This window comes from Zootoca vivipara, chromosome 8, assembly GCF_965207765.1.
Source record: "Zootoca vivipara chromosome 8, rZooViv2.hap1.1, whole genome shotgun sequence".
In the NCBI taxonomy this organism is placed as follows: Eukaryota; Metazoa; Chordata; class Lepidosauria; order Squamata; family Lacertidae; genus Zootoca; species Zootoca vivipara.
Window position 1 is genome coordinate 87,354,719 of NC_142591.1, and position 13,725 is coordinate 87,368,443.

General features: G+C 51.8%; 1 protein-coding gene across 1 annotated transcript in view; it reads right to left on the reverse strand.

Moving 5' to 3' along the window:
* NUGGC (nuclear GTPase, germinal center associated) overlaps positions 1–13,725 on the reverse strand; it is a 41,770-nt gene that overhangs the window by 21,562 nt on the left and 6,483 nt on the right. The window contains exons 2-6 of the mRNA XM_088676423.1: positions 12,043–12,218; positions 10,312–10,499; positions 7,506–7,615; positions 7,056–7,127; positions 108–5,031 (exon numbers count right to left, since the gene is read on the reverse strand). Of these exons, the coding sequence (XP_088532549.1) occupies positions 108–5,031; positions 7,056–7,127; positions 7,506–7,615; positions 10,312–10,499; positions 12,043–12,218 (5,470 nt within the window). The remainder of the gene's footprint in view (positions 1–107; positions 5,032–7,055; positions 7,128–7,505; positions 7,616–10,311; positions 10,500–12,042; positions 12,219–13,725) is intronic.

Genomic DNA, 13,725 nt, shown 5'->3' on the forward strand with positions numbered 1-13,725 from the left:
GTAAAAGCAAAATACAGCCCCCCACACTGGAACCTTCTCTGAGCAGGGCTGCCCTAGAGAGGCAAGCCCAGTCCCTTCCCCTTTCAGAAGATGCTTTTAAAACATACCTTGTTTTAATGATGAACTTCCAGGGCTTCTCTGGAGAAGGGCGCTCTCTTCAGGTTGCCTCTGACTAAGGTCCCCCGTCTCCATTTCCATTACCGCCTCTTCCTCTTCCTCCTCCCCGCCAGTTGTGGGGCTCATAGAGGGGGCAGCCCACCCAGACCCCTCTACGCTGGGAGCCTTGTTGCACAGGCCCTCTCCCTCGAAGGTGCCACCCTCTTCTTGGAGGTCGTAGGGGTCACATTCACCGGGAGCAAAGCTGATGGGATAGTCAGGCTCCGACGGGGGGTCACTGCTAGGAGTTGGGGTGCTTTCCCTGGGGGGCACAGGCTGGTGGAACGGCGTCTGTGGGTCTTCGTCAAACCAGTCCATGTCAGACATTTCTGGGCCAGAGGAAGAATCTGGTTCCCCATTTGCCTTGGCCCCCTTCCCCACCCAGTCAGAGCCCCCTTTGGGGAGCCCACCACCTTCTGCCCCAGAAGCGTCCCCGCCAGGCGGCCTGGGAGAACGTTCACAGGAGTGAGAGTCGGCTGAACTGTTGGAGATGTCAGAGAAGACAAAGTCCCTGTTCTTCTGACTGGGAGCACTTTCTGCCTCAGGGGACTTCGCGGGAGAGCTAGAGGGAGAATTCTGTATCCCCGAACACGGAGACAACTGGAAGCTCTCCTCTTCCGAGAAACAGGTGTCCCACACGCTCTCCGGAATAGAGTCGGATGTGTCTTTGTCTTGTTCATGAGAGAGGTGGCCTGACTGACCAGACAGGGCGCCAGGGGTTGAACCTGCTTCATCCAGGTAAAGGTCCTGAGACTGGACTTTGCTAACTTCCTCTTCAGGTGAGCTGGGTTCACCTGAGCTTGGGCATCTCCCAGCCTCTATGATCTCAGCCGACGGGCAATCCTCCCCTTCAGCAGTTTCAGCTCCACAGGGCAGAGGAAGCTCTTCCGCCTTTTCGTTTTCGCTTGCTGGCTTATCGGAGCAAAGTGTGTTTTCAAAGCACCCTCTCGCCTTCTGGGCAAAGCTCTCCCCATTCTTCTCTTCTGCTTCGCCCAGGGACAGGGTTGCCTGGCTGTCGTGCTGGTCTGGAGGCTTCCTTGCAGCTCTGCCAGAGTGGCCACCAAGCCCATCTGGGTTCAGAGGAGCAGGAGGTGTCCTGGTCAAAGGGTGCCGGTCAGGTGTAGATGCCTGAACTGAAACAGGATCCAGCGGGCAGAGCCTCTCCTCACACAAAGAATCATTTTCCAAGCTGGTCATCTTGGCGGCTTGATCTTCACTGAAATGCCTTTTTCTGGAGAAAGAAGCTTTTGACTCTTCCTCCTCCTCCTGCAAAAGTCTTCTGCAATGTCCTGAGCTATCAAAAGCCTCACCAAACTCCCCAGGAGGGTCTGAACCACCTTCCCGTTGGCACCCATCTCCTGGGCACGGCACTGTCTCCATCCCTTGATGCAGGAGTAACGGCGCTTCTGCTCCTCCCTTCGGGGAACCTGCATCTTCTCCTGGAGAGCGACTGGCAGGTGTTTCACATCCCAGATACTCTCGGATTGTTTCTCCAACTTCAAGAGATGCACCCGAGATTCCCCCTCTGGGCTGGCCAGGAAACTCATCGCCCGCCGGCCGATTGTCTTGCACAAGCTCCGAGCCAGAATCTTCAGCCAATCCTCCAGGACTCTCTGCGCCAAATTTGGCATCGCTTTCTGCCAGGCAAGGAGATTCCGCAGGGAGGCAGGCAAGACGGACAGCCACAAGGTCAGCTCCTTCGACGGCTCGATCCTCCAGCTCTTCTTCAACCACGGCAGTTCTCGGCGAAGGAGGAGATTTCCCCCCCACGGCCACCTCTGGGTTAGGGGTCTGAGGTACAGCAGCTGAAGCATCTTCTAGGTCACAGCATAACTTATTGTGGGAAGAATCATTTTGTTCCAAACCGACACCCAACATCCCAGAACCCTCCAGCGGCTCAGCGCTGGCGTCACATGACTCCGGAGCTGGGGATTCCTCAGGTAGCTTCCTACAGGCCTCGTGATTCTCTGAAACACTGTCTGAATGCCCAAGTGGACTTCTCCCTCTCCGAAGATTGCCTCTGTCGTCCTCCTCCTTTTCAACTTCAGAGTCCGAGAGGAGCAAGCTGAGCTCACGGCCACAAAAGGAATTTGGGACCTCTGCAGGCTCCATCTGGCTCTCCCTTGGGGCTTCTCCAGCAGCGACCCCCTGACGGGCCCCAGGGCTCCCAGAGCCAGCACTAGGAGTATCCAACGGGAGGCTGCCTTTTCCCTCGGTGCAATGGCAGCTCTCGGGGGTCTGTCCAAGCCCACCCCCTTCCTCCCCAGAGTGGCCCCTTCCTTTCTCTCTTTCCGGGTCTGCCTGCTCAGCAGCCCCGTTTCCTTCGCAGGCTTCCTCCCAAACGCTGCCTTCCATGCGGGAGTCTTCAGGGTAAAGCAGCTCTCTCCCAACATCGGTTCCCTGGGGCTTCACAGCAAAGTTATCTTCCAGATCCTCAGGCTCAGGGCCATGAGGCTGCAGTTGTCGCTGACCAGGCGCAGGAGACTCTTGCTGGCATTCCAGGAGGGCAGAAGTCCCAAGAGGCTCGTTCGGGTCAGGATCCACCTTCGTCCCATCTGCCGAGCATCTTGCCCCAACACCGCACTCTTGGGCCTCGGCTGCACTTTCTCCATCCGGGTCCATGCCGTCTTCACTGTCAATGCCACCTTGGTGGACCAATATGTGACCATTTTTAGGTTCCAAGCTCCTTCCTGCTTCCTTTTCGCTTGCCTGACAAGACGCCTGTGTGTTTGCACAGTCACTTTCTATGTGGGGGATCCCTACCTCTTCAAGGTCATCTCCACTTCTCTCAGGAGAAGGAAACTCCCTTGTCTTTCTTCCGGCAGAGTCTGGAGAGGATGCCACCCAGTTTCCGCCAAGGCTTTGGAGAGTCCCTTCAGCCCTGGCGCTGCCAACCATCTCCTCCTGCGCTGCATCTGAACTCGGATCTCTCTCCAGGCCACCTTCTCCACTGGCCTCATCTTGGCCACCAGCTGCCCTGACGCTCGTTCCTTCCCTCTTCACCTCCCTGCCTTCAGGAAGATCACTCTTGTCCATCTCCTCTTGGCACTCCATCTCACCGTCGATGACACAACTGGACCCTCCAGGCCACCCAACCACCAACGCACCACTGGGAACGGTTCCAAGTGAAAGCCCATCATTTTCACTCTTCCCTCCTTTGGCCTCAAGGACGGAATCAGCGGCCCAGTCCTCTGGGCCTCTGTCAGATCTGGCACGCACATGCTCCATTCTCCGTTTGCTCACAAGAACAACGCCCTCCCCCCACTCTTCAAAGGGAGGCCTCTTTCTTTTGGAAATAACCCTACAGAAATGCTTTCCCTCAACATCCACTGGATCTCCAAGCATTTCAGCAGACTCTTCAGGGATCGTCTGTCCTGCCAGGGGACGGGGGGTTGAAGGCAAGGCAGCCACCCCGGCAGTCCCCTCTTCGCGGGTTTCTGGCAGATCTCCTGAAGCCAGGATCTCCTGTGTTGCTCCAGAGGATGCCGCGGGATCCTTTTCTACTTGTTGGGAGAACTCGCCCTCGGCATGCTCATTGTCAGCTGAAGTCCCGGGCAGTTGCTGAAGGAGTCCCTCCGTAACCTTGTCCGTGTTTAACTTGCTGCCGTCATCAAAGACCCAAGCCGTTCTGCCGGGCTCTGCAATCTCTACACCTAACTTCCTTCTTTTTGCACACTCAGTTTGGGTTCCCACTTCGGTATAAGACCGTTTTGCAATGCAGACCTTGCAGCTGATGCCACTTGCAGCCTCTGAATCCCCCGAGCCCATCTCTGGCTCAAGGAAACCGCCATCTCCAGCAGCAGCAGGACTGTCCATCGCTAGAAGGCTTGCATTTGCACGGGGGGCCTCCATTTCCATGTTGTCACCGCTCTCAGAAGCCCACCCTTGCAAGCTGATTTCGTCGTCACTCCTCCGGGTCTCACGCGACAGGTTCCTTGGCAGCAAAGCAGCGCTTTCTCTCTCGGAGTCAAACTTTGCAGAAGAATCACTATCCGATAAGTCGCTATCTGTTTCTTCGCCAGAAGAAGAAAAGTCCTCGGAAGCTCTGCTTGCGGCATCCAGCTCAGCCTCTCCCGATTTAGCAGGGAGCTGTGCCAAATTTTGCACCGTGAAGTGGCTTGCTCTGTTTTCTGCCCAGCCAGAGGCTTCAGGTGAGGCCTTCTCCCTAAAGCTCTCCTGGTGTTCTTCTCTGGGGCTCTGAATTTCCATTCCGCTTGCAGCCAGGGGATCAGGTCCAGCTGTGTCTCCAGTGCCTTGATCCATGTCCACCTCCCTCCTCTCTTCAGCATGGTCAGAGTCACCGGGAACCATCTCTTCTGTGCTAGAAACAGGCAGCTCAGAACCCCCCACCTGAGAGACGCCTGGGACCTGCAGCAGCTCCTCCGGGAGCCCAGCGGCTGCGCTAACTGATATTCCGCTTCGGGGGTCGTCTGCAATGGTCTCCTCGCTGCCACTTGGGGTGGAGGGATTCTTGGATTCCGGACTTCCCTGAGAGAAGGGGAAGTGCGTCGCCTCAAGGCTTCTCCAGGGAGACAATTCTGCGGTGGTGCGCGAACCCTCCCCAGGCGAAGCAGAACGCAGAGAGCCAGGCCTGTGAGCACCTCCTGGTGCAGAAAAAGGCAGCGCCCCCGGCGTTGGCTGACCAGGTGCTTCTGTCAAACTGGAAGCCAGGTGAAGAGAATTTATGGATGCCGACGATGTAGCTGGAGGCAGGAATGAAGCTGCAGGTGTCCCTGGCCGGGTCGGGTTGCTGATGGCCGGACGTTGGCGGGCAGAGCCAGGCAGAGCGCCAGGTGGGTCCCCTGTGAGTGTGGGTGCAAATCCCATCCTTGAGCTCGCTGGCACCGATGCCCCAGCAGATGCCAATGCAGGAAGCTAGATGGAAGAAAGGAATCAAGAGGGTAGAATGGAGCGTGGGTTACTCACTGCAAAAACAACTTCTTTACAGCACCACATGGCCCCTGAAGCTGGGGGTTACGTTCCTCCAACAGCCAAGTCAGGAAACCTCCCTGGTTATTTTGCATAGCTCCTCCTCCTGCTAACATCTTTACTGAACAATGGGTTTATTTATGAGCCGAGCCCAAACCAGCTTTACAGCAAACATTCAAACCATCAAAATACAGAGCACTGGAGATATGCAAATATGCAACATACAGAGCATGTCAGCAGATTCAAAAATTTCTTCAGTTTTCCTTGCTGGAAAAACCCTACGGAGATTTGAGGACCGGTGAATTCAGCCTAAATAATAATAATAATAATAATAATAATAATAATAATAATAATAATTTATTATTTATACCCTGCCCATCTGGCTGGGTTTCCCCAGCCACTCTGGGCAGCTTCCAACAGAAAAATAAAACACAATAATCTATTAAACATTAAAAGCCTCCCTGAACAGGGCTGCCTTCAGATGTCCTCTAAAAGTCTGGTAGTTGTTTTCCTCTTTGACATCTGTTGGGAGGGCGTTCCACAGGGCAGGCGCCACCACCGAGAAGGCCCTCTGCCTAGTTCCCTGCAACTTGGCTTCTCGCAACGAGGGAACCGCCAGAAGGCCCTCGGTGCTGGAGTTTTGCTATAGAGCAAAACAACCCCAACTGGGTCCCAACCTGCACTGACCTAAGAAACTAGAAACATGTCAGAACGTGTAACGGGAGAACCTAGAGAGGGTGCAAATGTGAGGGGTCGGGGACGGACGGACTGTGTGACCCCGTTTGCCATAAAAAGGCCTTATCTGAGTAAGCATCTGCATTGTAGACATTCAGCCTGTGTGAAACAAGGGAAGCTTTTTCAGCCTGGGATACCTATAAGACCTCCTTCCTGTGGGATCACAGATCTTTGGGGCAGGAGCCTAGCAACCCTGCCTCAGGTGCCCCCAAATTTCCTAACCACTATGGCCCTGTTTTAAATTTCCCAGGACATTATACTTAAGGAAGCAAATGCAGACATGAGGCTAAGAATGCAGTACGTTTCCGAGCACAGTTCAAAGTGTTGGTGCTGACCTTTAAAGCCCTAAATGGCCTCGGTCCAGTATACCTTGAAGGAGCGTCTCCACCCCCTTCGTTCTGCCCGGACACTGAGGTCCAGTACTGAGAGCCTTCTGACGGTTCCCTCACTGCGAAAAGTCAAGTTGCAGGGAACCAGACAGAGGGCCTTCTCGGTGGTGGCGCCTGCCCTGTGGAACACCCTCCCAACAGATGTCAAAAAGGAAAACAGCTACCAGATTTTTAGAAGACACCTGAAGGCAGCCCTGTTCAGGGAGGCTTTTAATGTTTAATTATTTTATTTCATTTTTCTGTTTCAGCCAGATGGGCGGGGTATAAATAATAATTTATTATTATTATTATATTATCATAAGAGTGCCTGCTTTCTTGCTGCACTTACTGAAGGCCAGCGCATGGCAGAGCGCGGGGAACCTCCAGGCAAGGTCCTGATTCAGTGCTGCAGGGGTCCTCCCATGGCCCCCATGTCATGCCACGCCCACCCGCCCCATACCTGGCGTCACAGGTGAAGTCAGATCTGGGGCAGGTAAAGGCACGTTGCAAAGGAATAAGCAGGAGCCCTGGGCAAGGGAGACTAACATGCGGAGCCTTGTAAATTTGGCAACAAGCGCAGGCCCACTTGGGAGCTCCTGAAGCTGGGCTGGCCACAAACCCCACTTCTGTGCCCCACACAATCCGAAATCAAACCATGCAGATAAAGGAAAAACCTTCCTTTGATGCCATGGGGAGGGGAGGCAATGGAGAGATGGGCAGCCCCAACCACCCGACCAGGTCGCCTGTGGGGGTTGTCACTGGGATTGATTCCCCCCCCCCCAAGTCCTGCTTTACACCCACCCACCCCCAATGTTGCACCCGTAGAGAAAACAAGATGTCTGGAGTAGAAGTGATTTTCCATTTTACCCTTTGGGGAAAAGGTCTTCTCTCTCCACACTGGCCTTGAATTTGCTCCGTATTGCAGCTGCACGGCTCAAACTGAAAAAGGAACCAAAGTTAGGAGGAGGAGGATTAATGAACACCAGAAGAGCCCTCCTGGATCAGCCCGTCTAGGCCGCTCTCCTGTTCTCTCCCCAATCCAATGACACTTTGAACATTGTTATTTCCAGGCCCTCCTTGAGCTTGCAGGAATAGCCCCCGCCAATAAAATAAATGGGGTGAGCAGGGCAGAGGGAGGGCGCGGGGGGCCCTCTGGCCAACTGCAGGGAGGGGGTGAGCACACCAAGGGACTTGGGGGCCACACCAAGTAGAGCAACAGGACTCGTGCATTGTGAGGGGGGCTGGGCTAGAGGACCTTTGGAGTCCCTCCCAAATCTACAATTGTCAGACAATGTGCAAAGGAAGGCAGAGTCCTACCAAGTAATAAAACGGAGAATTTGGCTGCCGGACGCGACTCCCAGGTTTAACGCTCTTCCAGCATGGATGCCCAAAAGTCACCGTATCACCTTCTTGAAGCACTACTTTTTCTAGGTAGAAATAAGATTTGAAACCATCAGTTGAAAGGTTTAAAAACAACAGCAAATCTCCTTGGCCGTGCTTCTGATCCAAAAGCAAATACACCAAAAATATGTCTCTGTTGTTTTTTCTGTTTTAAAATACTGCTTTTACCTGTGGGCTGCCTTGAGGTGGTTTATTGTTATAATAAGAATAATAAAAAACACCACCCACTCCCCAGCCAGCGTAATGATTCTTTATTAATTTGCCATTTTATTAATTTTGTATACTGCCCTTCATACTGTAGATCTCAGGGTGGTTCACAACGTAAAGGACAAACTCTTCCTGCTGCCAGGAGATAAACCATAAGAAGAAAGCTTCATTGATTGACCGCATTGTTCAGGGGGAGCAGGGGCCGGTTTCCCACCTCAAGAGCCACCCAGGGCTGCAGATTTCAGGGAAATCTCTCAACGGCCACGAGCCAGAATGGCTCTGCACTCACATTTAGAGGAAGTCCTGCTTCTGAATCCCAGCTGCTAGAAACCGCAGGAGGGGAGAGCTGCTCTTGAGTTCGGATCCCGCTTGCGAGATCCCCTTGAGGGCACCTTTTTGGCCACTGGGTGGACTAGATGGGCCATTGGCCTCTTCCTTTGTTCAAGGTCCTTTGCTGCAACCCAACAGCAGTTTCCGTGTTGGCCTCCTTTCTTTTCCGAAAGGTGCTCAGAGCAACTTTTCCCAATACAGCCGCACCTCGGAAGCCGAACAGAATCCATTCCGGAAGTCCGTTCGACTTCCAAAACGTTCGGAATCAGAAGCCGTGCCAGACGTTTGGGTTGCAAAGAACGTTTGCAAACTGGAACAATCGCTTCTGGGCTTGCGGTGTTCGGGAGCCAAAATGTTCCAACTCGCAAGGCGTTTGGGATCCAAGGTACGGCTGTCATTATCTGAAGCACATCATGAAGGGAGGGGTTTGCCAATTGTGTTATTGAGCTAGATCTGATCCTATAGTTTACATTGCCCCCCCCCATATTCCTCCTAAAATGCTTCTTAAAAATGCTTTCCTCTTTGCCTCTATGCCTCTGTGTGTCAAAGTGCAATGTAACAGTGAGACTTGCTATCAAGGCTAAGAGCTGACCTTGTCTGGATCACAGAGAAAGGCTTATCAGTGGATGCACGTCCAGCTTGACGCTGGAAGCTGCTATCCTTGACGCATAGTCTTACTCAAGGCTGAGTGAGGATGTTACCGGGGCAGCATGAGTCAGCATGTGTTTATGCACAGGACCGGACACAGGAAGATCCATATATGTACTTGTGACCCCCCTGCGTGTGCACATTTACAGAGGAGGGGGAAAGGAGCCCAAGAAGTGTATAAGAAGCTTTGCAATTTGTGTTTCTTTACTCTTGTCGTGAAGCTTGACCACCAAGAGTCCCTTAAATTTAAGGATTAAATTCTTTCTCTGGATTCAACCCCCGGTGTCATTATTGGCTATCTCTGTCCTGCCTGGGTGCAACTTAAGGACCCTTAGTAGCAGATAAGGCTACAATCAGACTTGGGCATGGGTTTGCCTGAGGCCACCCTGTGAGGTCGACAGCTGTGCAGGTAATCAGACTAGACTTTCAAACATCCAGGCAGCACCAGCCCCCTGCCTGGCACACTCTCTCGCCCTGCCTGGCACACTCTCTCGCTGCTGGCAGGCTTCCTCTGAACTTAGCCCTCCAGGCAGTGCTTTCTTTGGGCTTGCTGCATCATGTAGGAAGGAAGGCTCCTGTCCAGGTGACAGAGGCTGAGTGCATTTCAGCAAACGACTTCACGTCTGTCAGGGTTGTTCAGACTACTCCTGAGTAAACGACCTTCCACATACTTGTCTTTCAAAAGTCTTTATCGGTGCACGTTATTTACAGTGTAGTGAGCTGTTGGTTTCATGTCTCCTCATTCCGTATCAGAATCCAGCACTGCCCCTTTTCGCAACTTTGACCAACATAAAAGCCTCGGGACAGTGAATCTCCTCCCCTTTCTCCTCCTCCTCAATACCGGTGTCGGGGGGAAGGGTCTACGGTCTGCCTTCTCCCTGTCCACCCTTCCCGCCTCTCTCTCTTCCCGCCTGTGGAGCAGGGGCTCTCCAATGCTGCCAGAGCCCTGGCACTCCTTCTCCGTCTCCTGACTCACCCCTTCAAACCCCGCACTTTCATGACTGCTTGGAGACGGGGCTGCTCCTGATGAGGGGGGGGCGGTTTCTCTATAATCCCTCCCCCTTACAACGCCTCTTTGTTCTTTCGCTAAAGTATCGGGATTGCTCTTGCTTTCCTGACAAGGAAGGCCATTTATTGCGTTGGGGGTTTCCAGAGAATGAGAGGTGATGGCGCAGATCCAGGTGCACTTGCGTGGGGAGCCTGATGCAGGAAGAGTTGCTCATCTTCTGAACAAAGATGGAGGACCCCCCCCCCCTAACTGGGAATCCTGGAGCACAGGGTGACTCTGGGCTGGCACAGATGTGTGCAAACCTGATCTAATTCTGATTTCTGCTAGACACGATGCTTGTTGCGATAACCTAGATATTTATTATGCTTCCACGACTAAAGGATGTGTAGAAACATGTTCTCAATGGGAAGCATGGCAAAAGTGCTGCAAACCACCTGATGATCTTCGGATGAAGAGCGATATCCAAATTTAATAATAATAAGAAATAATTTAAATAAAGTTTTCTTGTGTCCTGGCCACAGCACTCACCGCTGATCCGGATGTCATTGATATATACCCCGGTTAGGCTGGAATCCACGAGCTCGTAGGCCCCAGCCGTGCGGATCACCCGGGCGTGGATGCGGGAGATATACTCGCGACTCCCCTGGGCAGCGGAGCTGAGGAAGAAGTCCACGGCGGCCACGCTTCGGCCAACCAGCGTGACGGTGTTAGGAAAACTTGCAGGGGAGAGAAAGAGAAGGGGTGTGTGTGGAAAGCTTGAATAATTTTTCTGGTACTGGGGTCCTGTTATTGGATGGCAACTGCAGTGAGGGAGGGGGGAGAAAATCAATACTGTGCAATAGGGTTGGGTGGTATCTGGTTTTCAACATTGTGATATAGCGCAAGCTAAACATCACAATATATAAAGTGGTCCCTTGACTGACGAACTTAATCCGTTCCGAATGCACATTCGTAGGTTGAAAATTTCGTAAGTCGAAAAGCGGATTCCCATAGGGAAAAAAATATGCGGAAAAATTCATAAGTCGAGGAAATCGCTTTTTAAAAATTCGTAAGTCGAGGAAACCGCATTTAAAACTGCCAACGGTTTCCGTTTGGATGTAGAAAAATTTGTAAGCATGTGGCCATTTGTCCTGTTCGTAAGTCAAATTACAAATTTAATGTGTTCTGAACGCACATTCGGAAGTAAAAAAAAATTGCAAGTCGAATCCCATAGGAATGCATTGGGAGAAAAAATTCGTAAGTCCTATCTAAAAATTCATAAGTAGAAAAAAATCCTATCTAAACCGCATCCAAGATGGCGGACGGAGCTCCGTTCGTAAGTAGAAACATTCATAAGTAGAGGTACCACTGTATATCAATATATCACGATGTCTGAAATAAAGATAGAGCTATACAGACGCACTGAGTGGCTTCATGCTCTTTCTCAAATTGTGATTTTTGCTAAACACACACACACACACAACCATTTGTGGTATGTTGCCAGGTCCAAAATTATGAAACCGATATCATGAAATGGACTTCAAACTGGTTCTAGATGGTATATTTCCCAGCCCTAACACACATCGTGATTCACAATATATTGCCAGGTCAAAAATTATGAAACCAAAATCATGATATGGACTTCAGGCTAGTTTTGGATGAAATATTGATATACAGTGGTGCCTCGCTAGACGAATGCCCTGTAAGACAAATTTTTCGCTAAGGAAGAGATTTTTCAAGCGGAGGTTGCCTTGCAAGACAAATTCGTTTTGCGAATCACGGTTTCCCATAGGAATGCATTGAAATTCAATTAATGCGTCCCTATGGGCAAAAATAAAATAAAATTCATTGCATTCCTATGGGATTCGCTAGACGAATTTTTCGTTATACGAATTGACCCGTGGAACGAATTAAATTTGTCTAGCGAGGCACCACTGTACTGCTCAGCCCTCCTGTGTGATCTCCACGGTAAGATCCAGCAGGACATGGGCGCTTTCCCACAGCAAGCATGAAGCTGCCTGCAATTGTGGGGGAAGAGGGACAAGCAGCCATGGCTGAGCTCCTTCTCGTTTTACGCCATGCCGCGCCCCCTGCATGCATTTTGCGCCTGGCGCTCCCAGCACTTCCTCAAATGCTGAAATCTTCTCGCTGTTCCAGAAAGCCTGGCAGCCTGAGGAAGGTGGAGGTGAACAAAGCAGGAGCGCAAAAAGGCTGAGCACAAGGCATCACATCCTCAAGGCAACCCCAGCAGCCCTCAGAGGGACCACCCAGGTTACTTACTGGATAAGGTCAGCCTGTTCCAGGGCTGCAGCTCGGCGGCCGATCCTGCGCAAGTGACACAGCCTCCGGCCCTCACCGCAGGGCTGGCATGGGGCTGGCATTTCAGGAGAGTCACGCTCGTTCAGCACCCAACTTGCAGGAGGGCAGGAGCTGGGGAAAAGCAGCCAGGAAGGTCTCTGTCAACAGAAAGCCAAAGACCCAAACATGGAGAGGGGGAACTGGGAAAGGAGCATAGGAGAAGCAGAGCCAATTCTTGCCCACTGTGCAAAAAGGGAGTCCATCACCCACCCTTGAAAGGAGAAGCAACCATTAACTCCCCAGAGAACGGAGATCTACACACCACAGATTTGTAGAACGGCATTATGATAACCAGACCAAGCCCATCTTTACCAATCCCATTCCCAGCCACCTGCTTGCTTGGAGAAGGGAAGCAAAGTTTGCCCTCCGGGAGCAGAAGCCTGTGATTCCCCCCCCCCCTTCGTGCTTTTACTTAGAGAGTGCAGCTCTGCTTCAAGAACCACACGGAGAGGAACACTGTCCTTGCTCCCAGACCCCTCATGTCTGCTCCTTGGCAAGCCTGTCTCTTTCCTTCTATGGAGAGAGAAGCACAGGGCTGGAAGAAGCCCCTTCCCCGCAGACCAAGGGAGAAGTCAGAGCTGCCCAGCCCCACCTGTGCCAACCCAGAGGGGAACAGAGTGGCTCTCTCAGCTCCTGTTGAGAGTGGCCACTGTGGAAAAGGGCACAAACACTGCCTGGATTTGATTCCCTTTGGAGCTCGCTATTCACCCACCCACCCACCCACCTACCCACCACAAACCAGCCACGCATCTGGGAGGGGCATTGCTAGGACTAAGGTCAAACTGTGATGCGCCCTTCTTGTTTTTGCTCTCGGATGATGCAAGTTGCTTAAGTAATCTTGTTATATTTGTAGTATTGGGATGTGGTTTTATTTGGCACGTTGCTATGTTTGCTATGATTTTGCTATACTATTATTATTTATACAGTGCCTCGTGGAATCATAGAATTGCAGAGTTGGAAGGGAGCCAAGGGTCATCTAGTCCAACCCCCTGCAATGCAGGAATCTCAGCTAAAGCATCCCCGACAGAGGGTGTTTCTTTGTTCTAAGCCGCTTTGAGCATGGTTTTTTTTTGGGGGGGGGGAATGACACACCAATAAGAATGAATGAATGAATGAAGTTACAGGTAGGTAGCCGTGTTGGTCTGAGTCGAAGCAAAATAAAAAAATTCATTCAGTAGCACCTTAAAGACCAACTAAGTTTTTAGAACCATAGAATCATAGAGTTGGAAGAGACCACAAGGGCCATCCAGTCCAACCCCCTGCCAAGCAGGAAACACCATCAAAGCATTCTTGACATATGCCTGTCAAGCCTCTGCTTAAAGACCTCCAAAGAAGGAGACTCCACCACACTCCTTGGTAGCAAATTCCACTGCCGAACAGCTCTTACTGTCAGGAAGTTCTTCCTAATGTTTAGGTGGAATCTTCTTTCTTGAAGTTTGAATCCATTGCTCCGTGTCCGCTTCTCTGGAGCAGCTGAAAACATCCCTTCTCCCTCCTCTAGATGACATCCTTTGATATATTTGAACATGGCTATCATATCACCCCTTAACCTTCTCTTCTCCAGGCTAAACATGCCCAGCTCCCTAAGCCGTTCCTCGTAAGGCA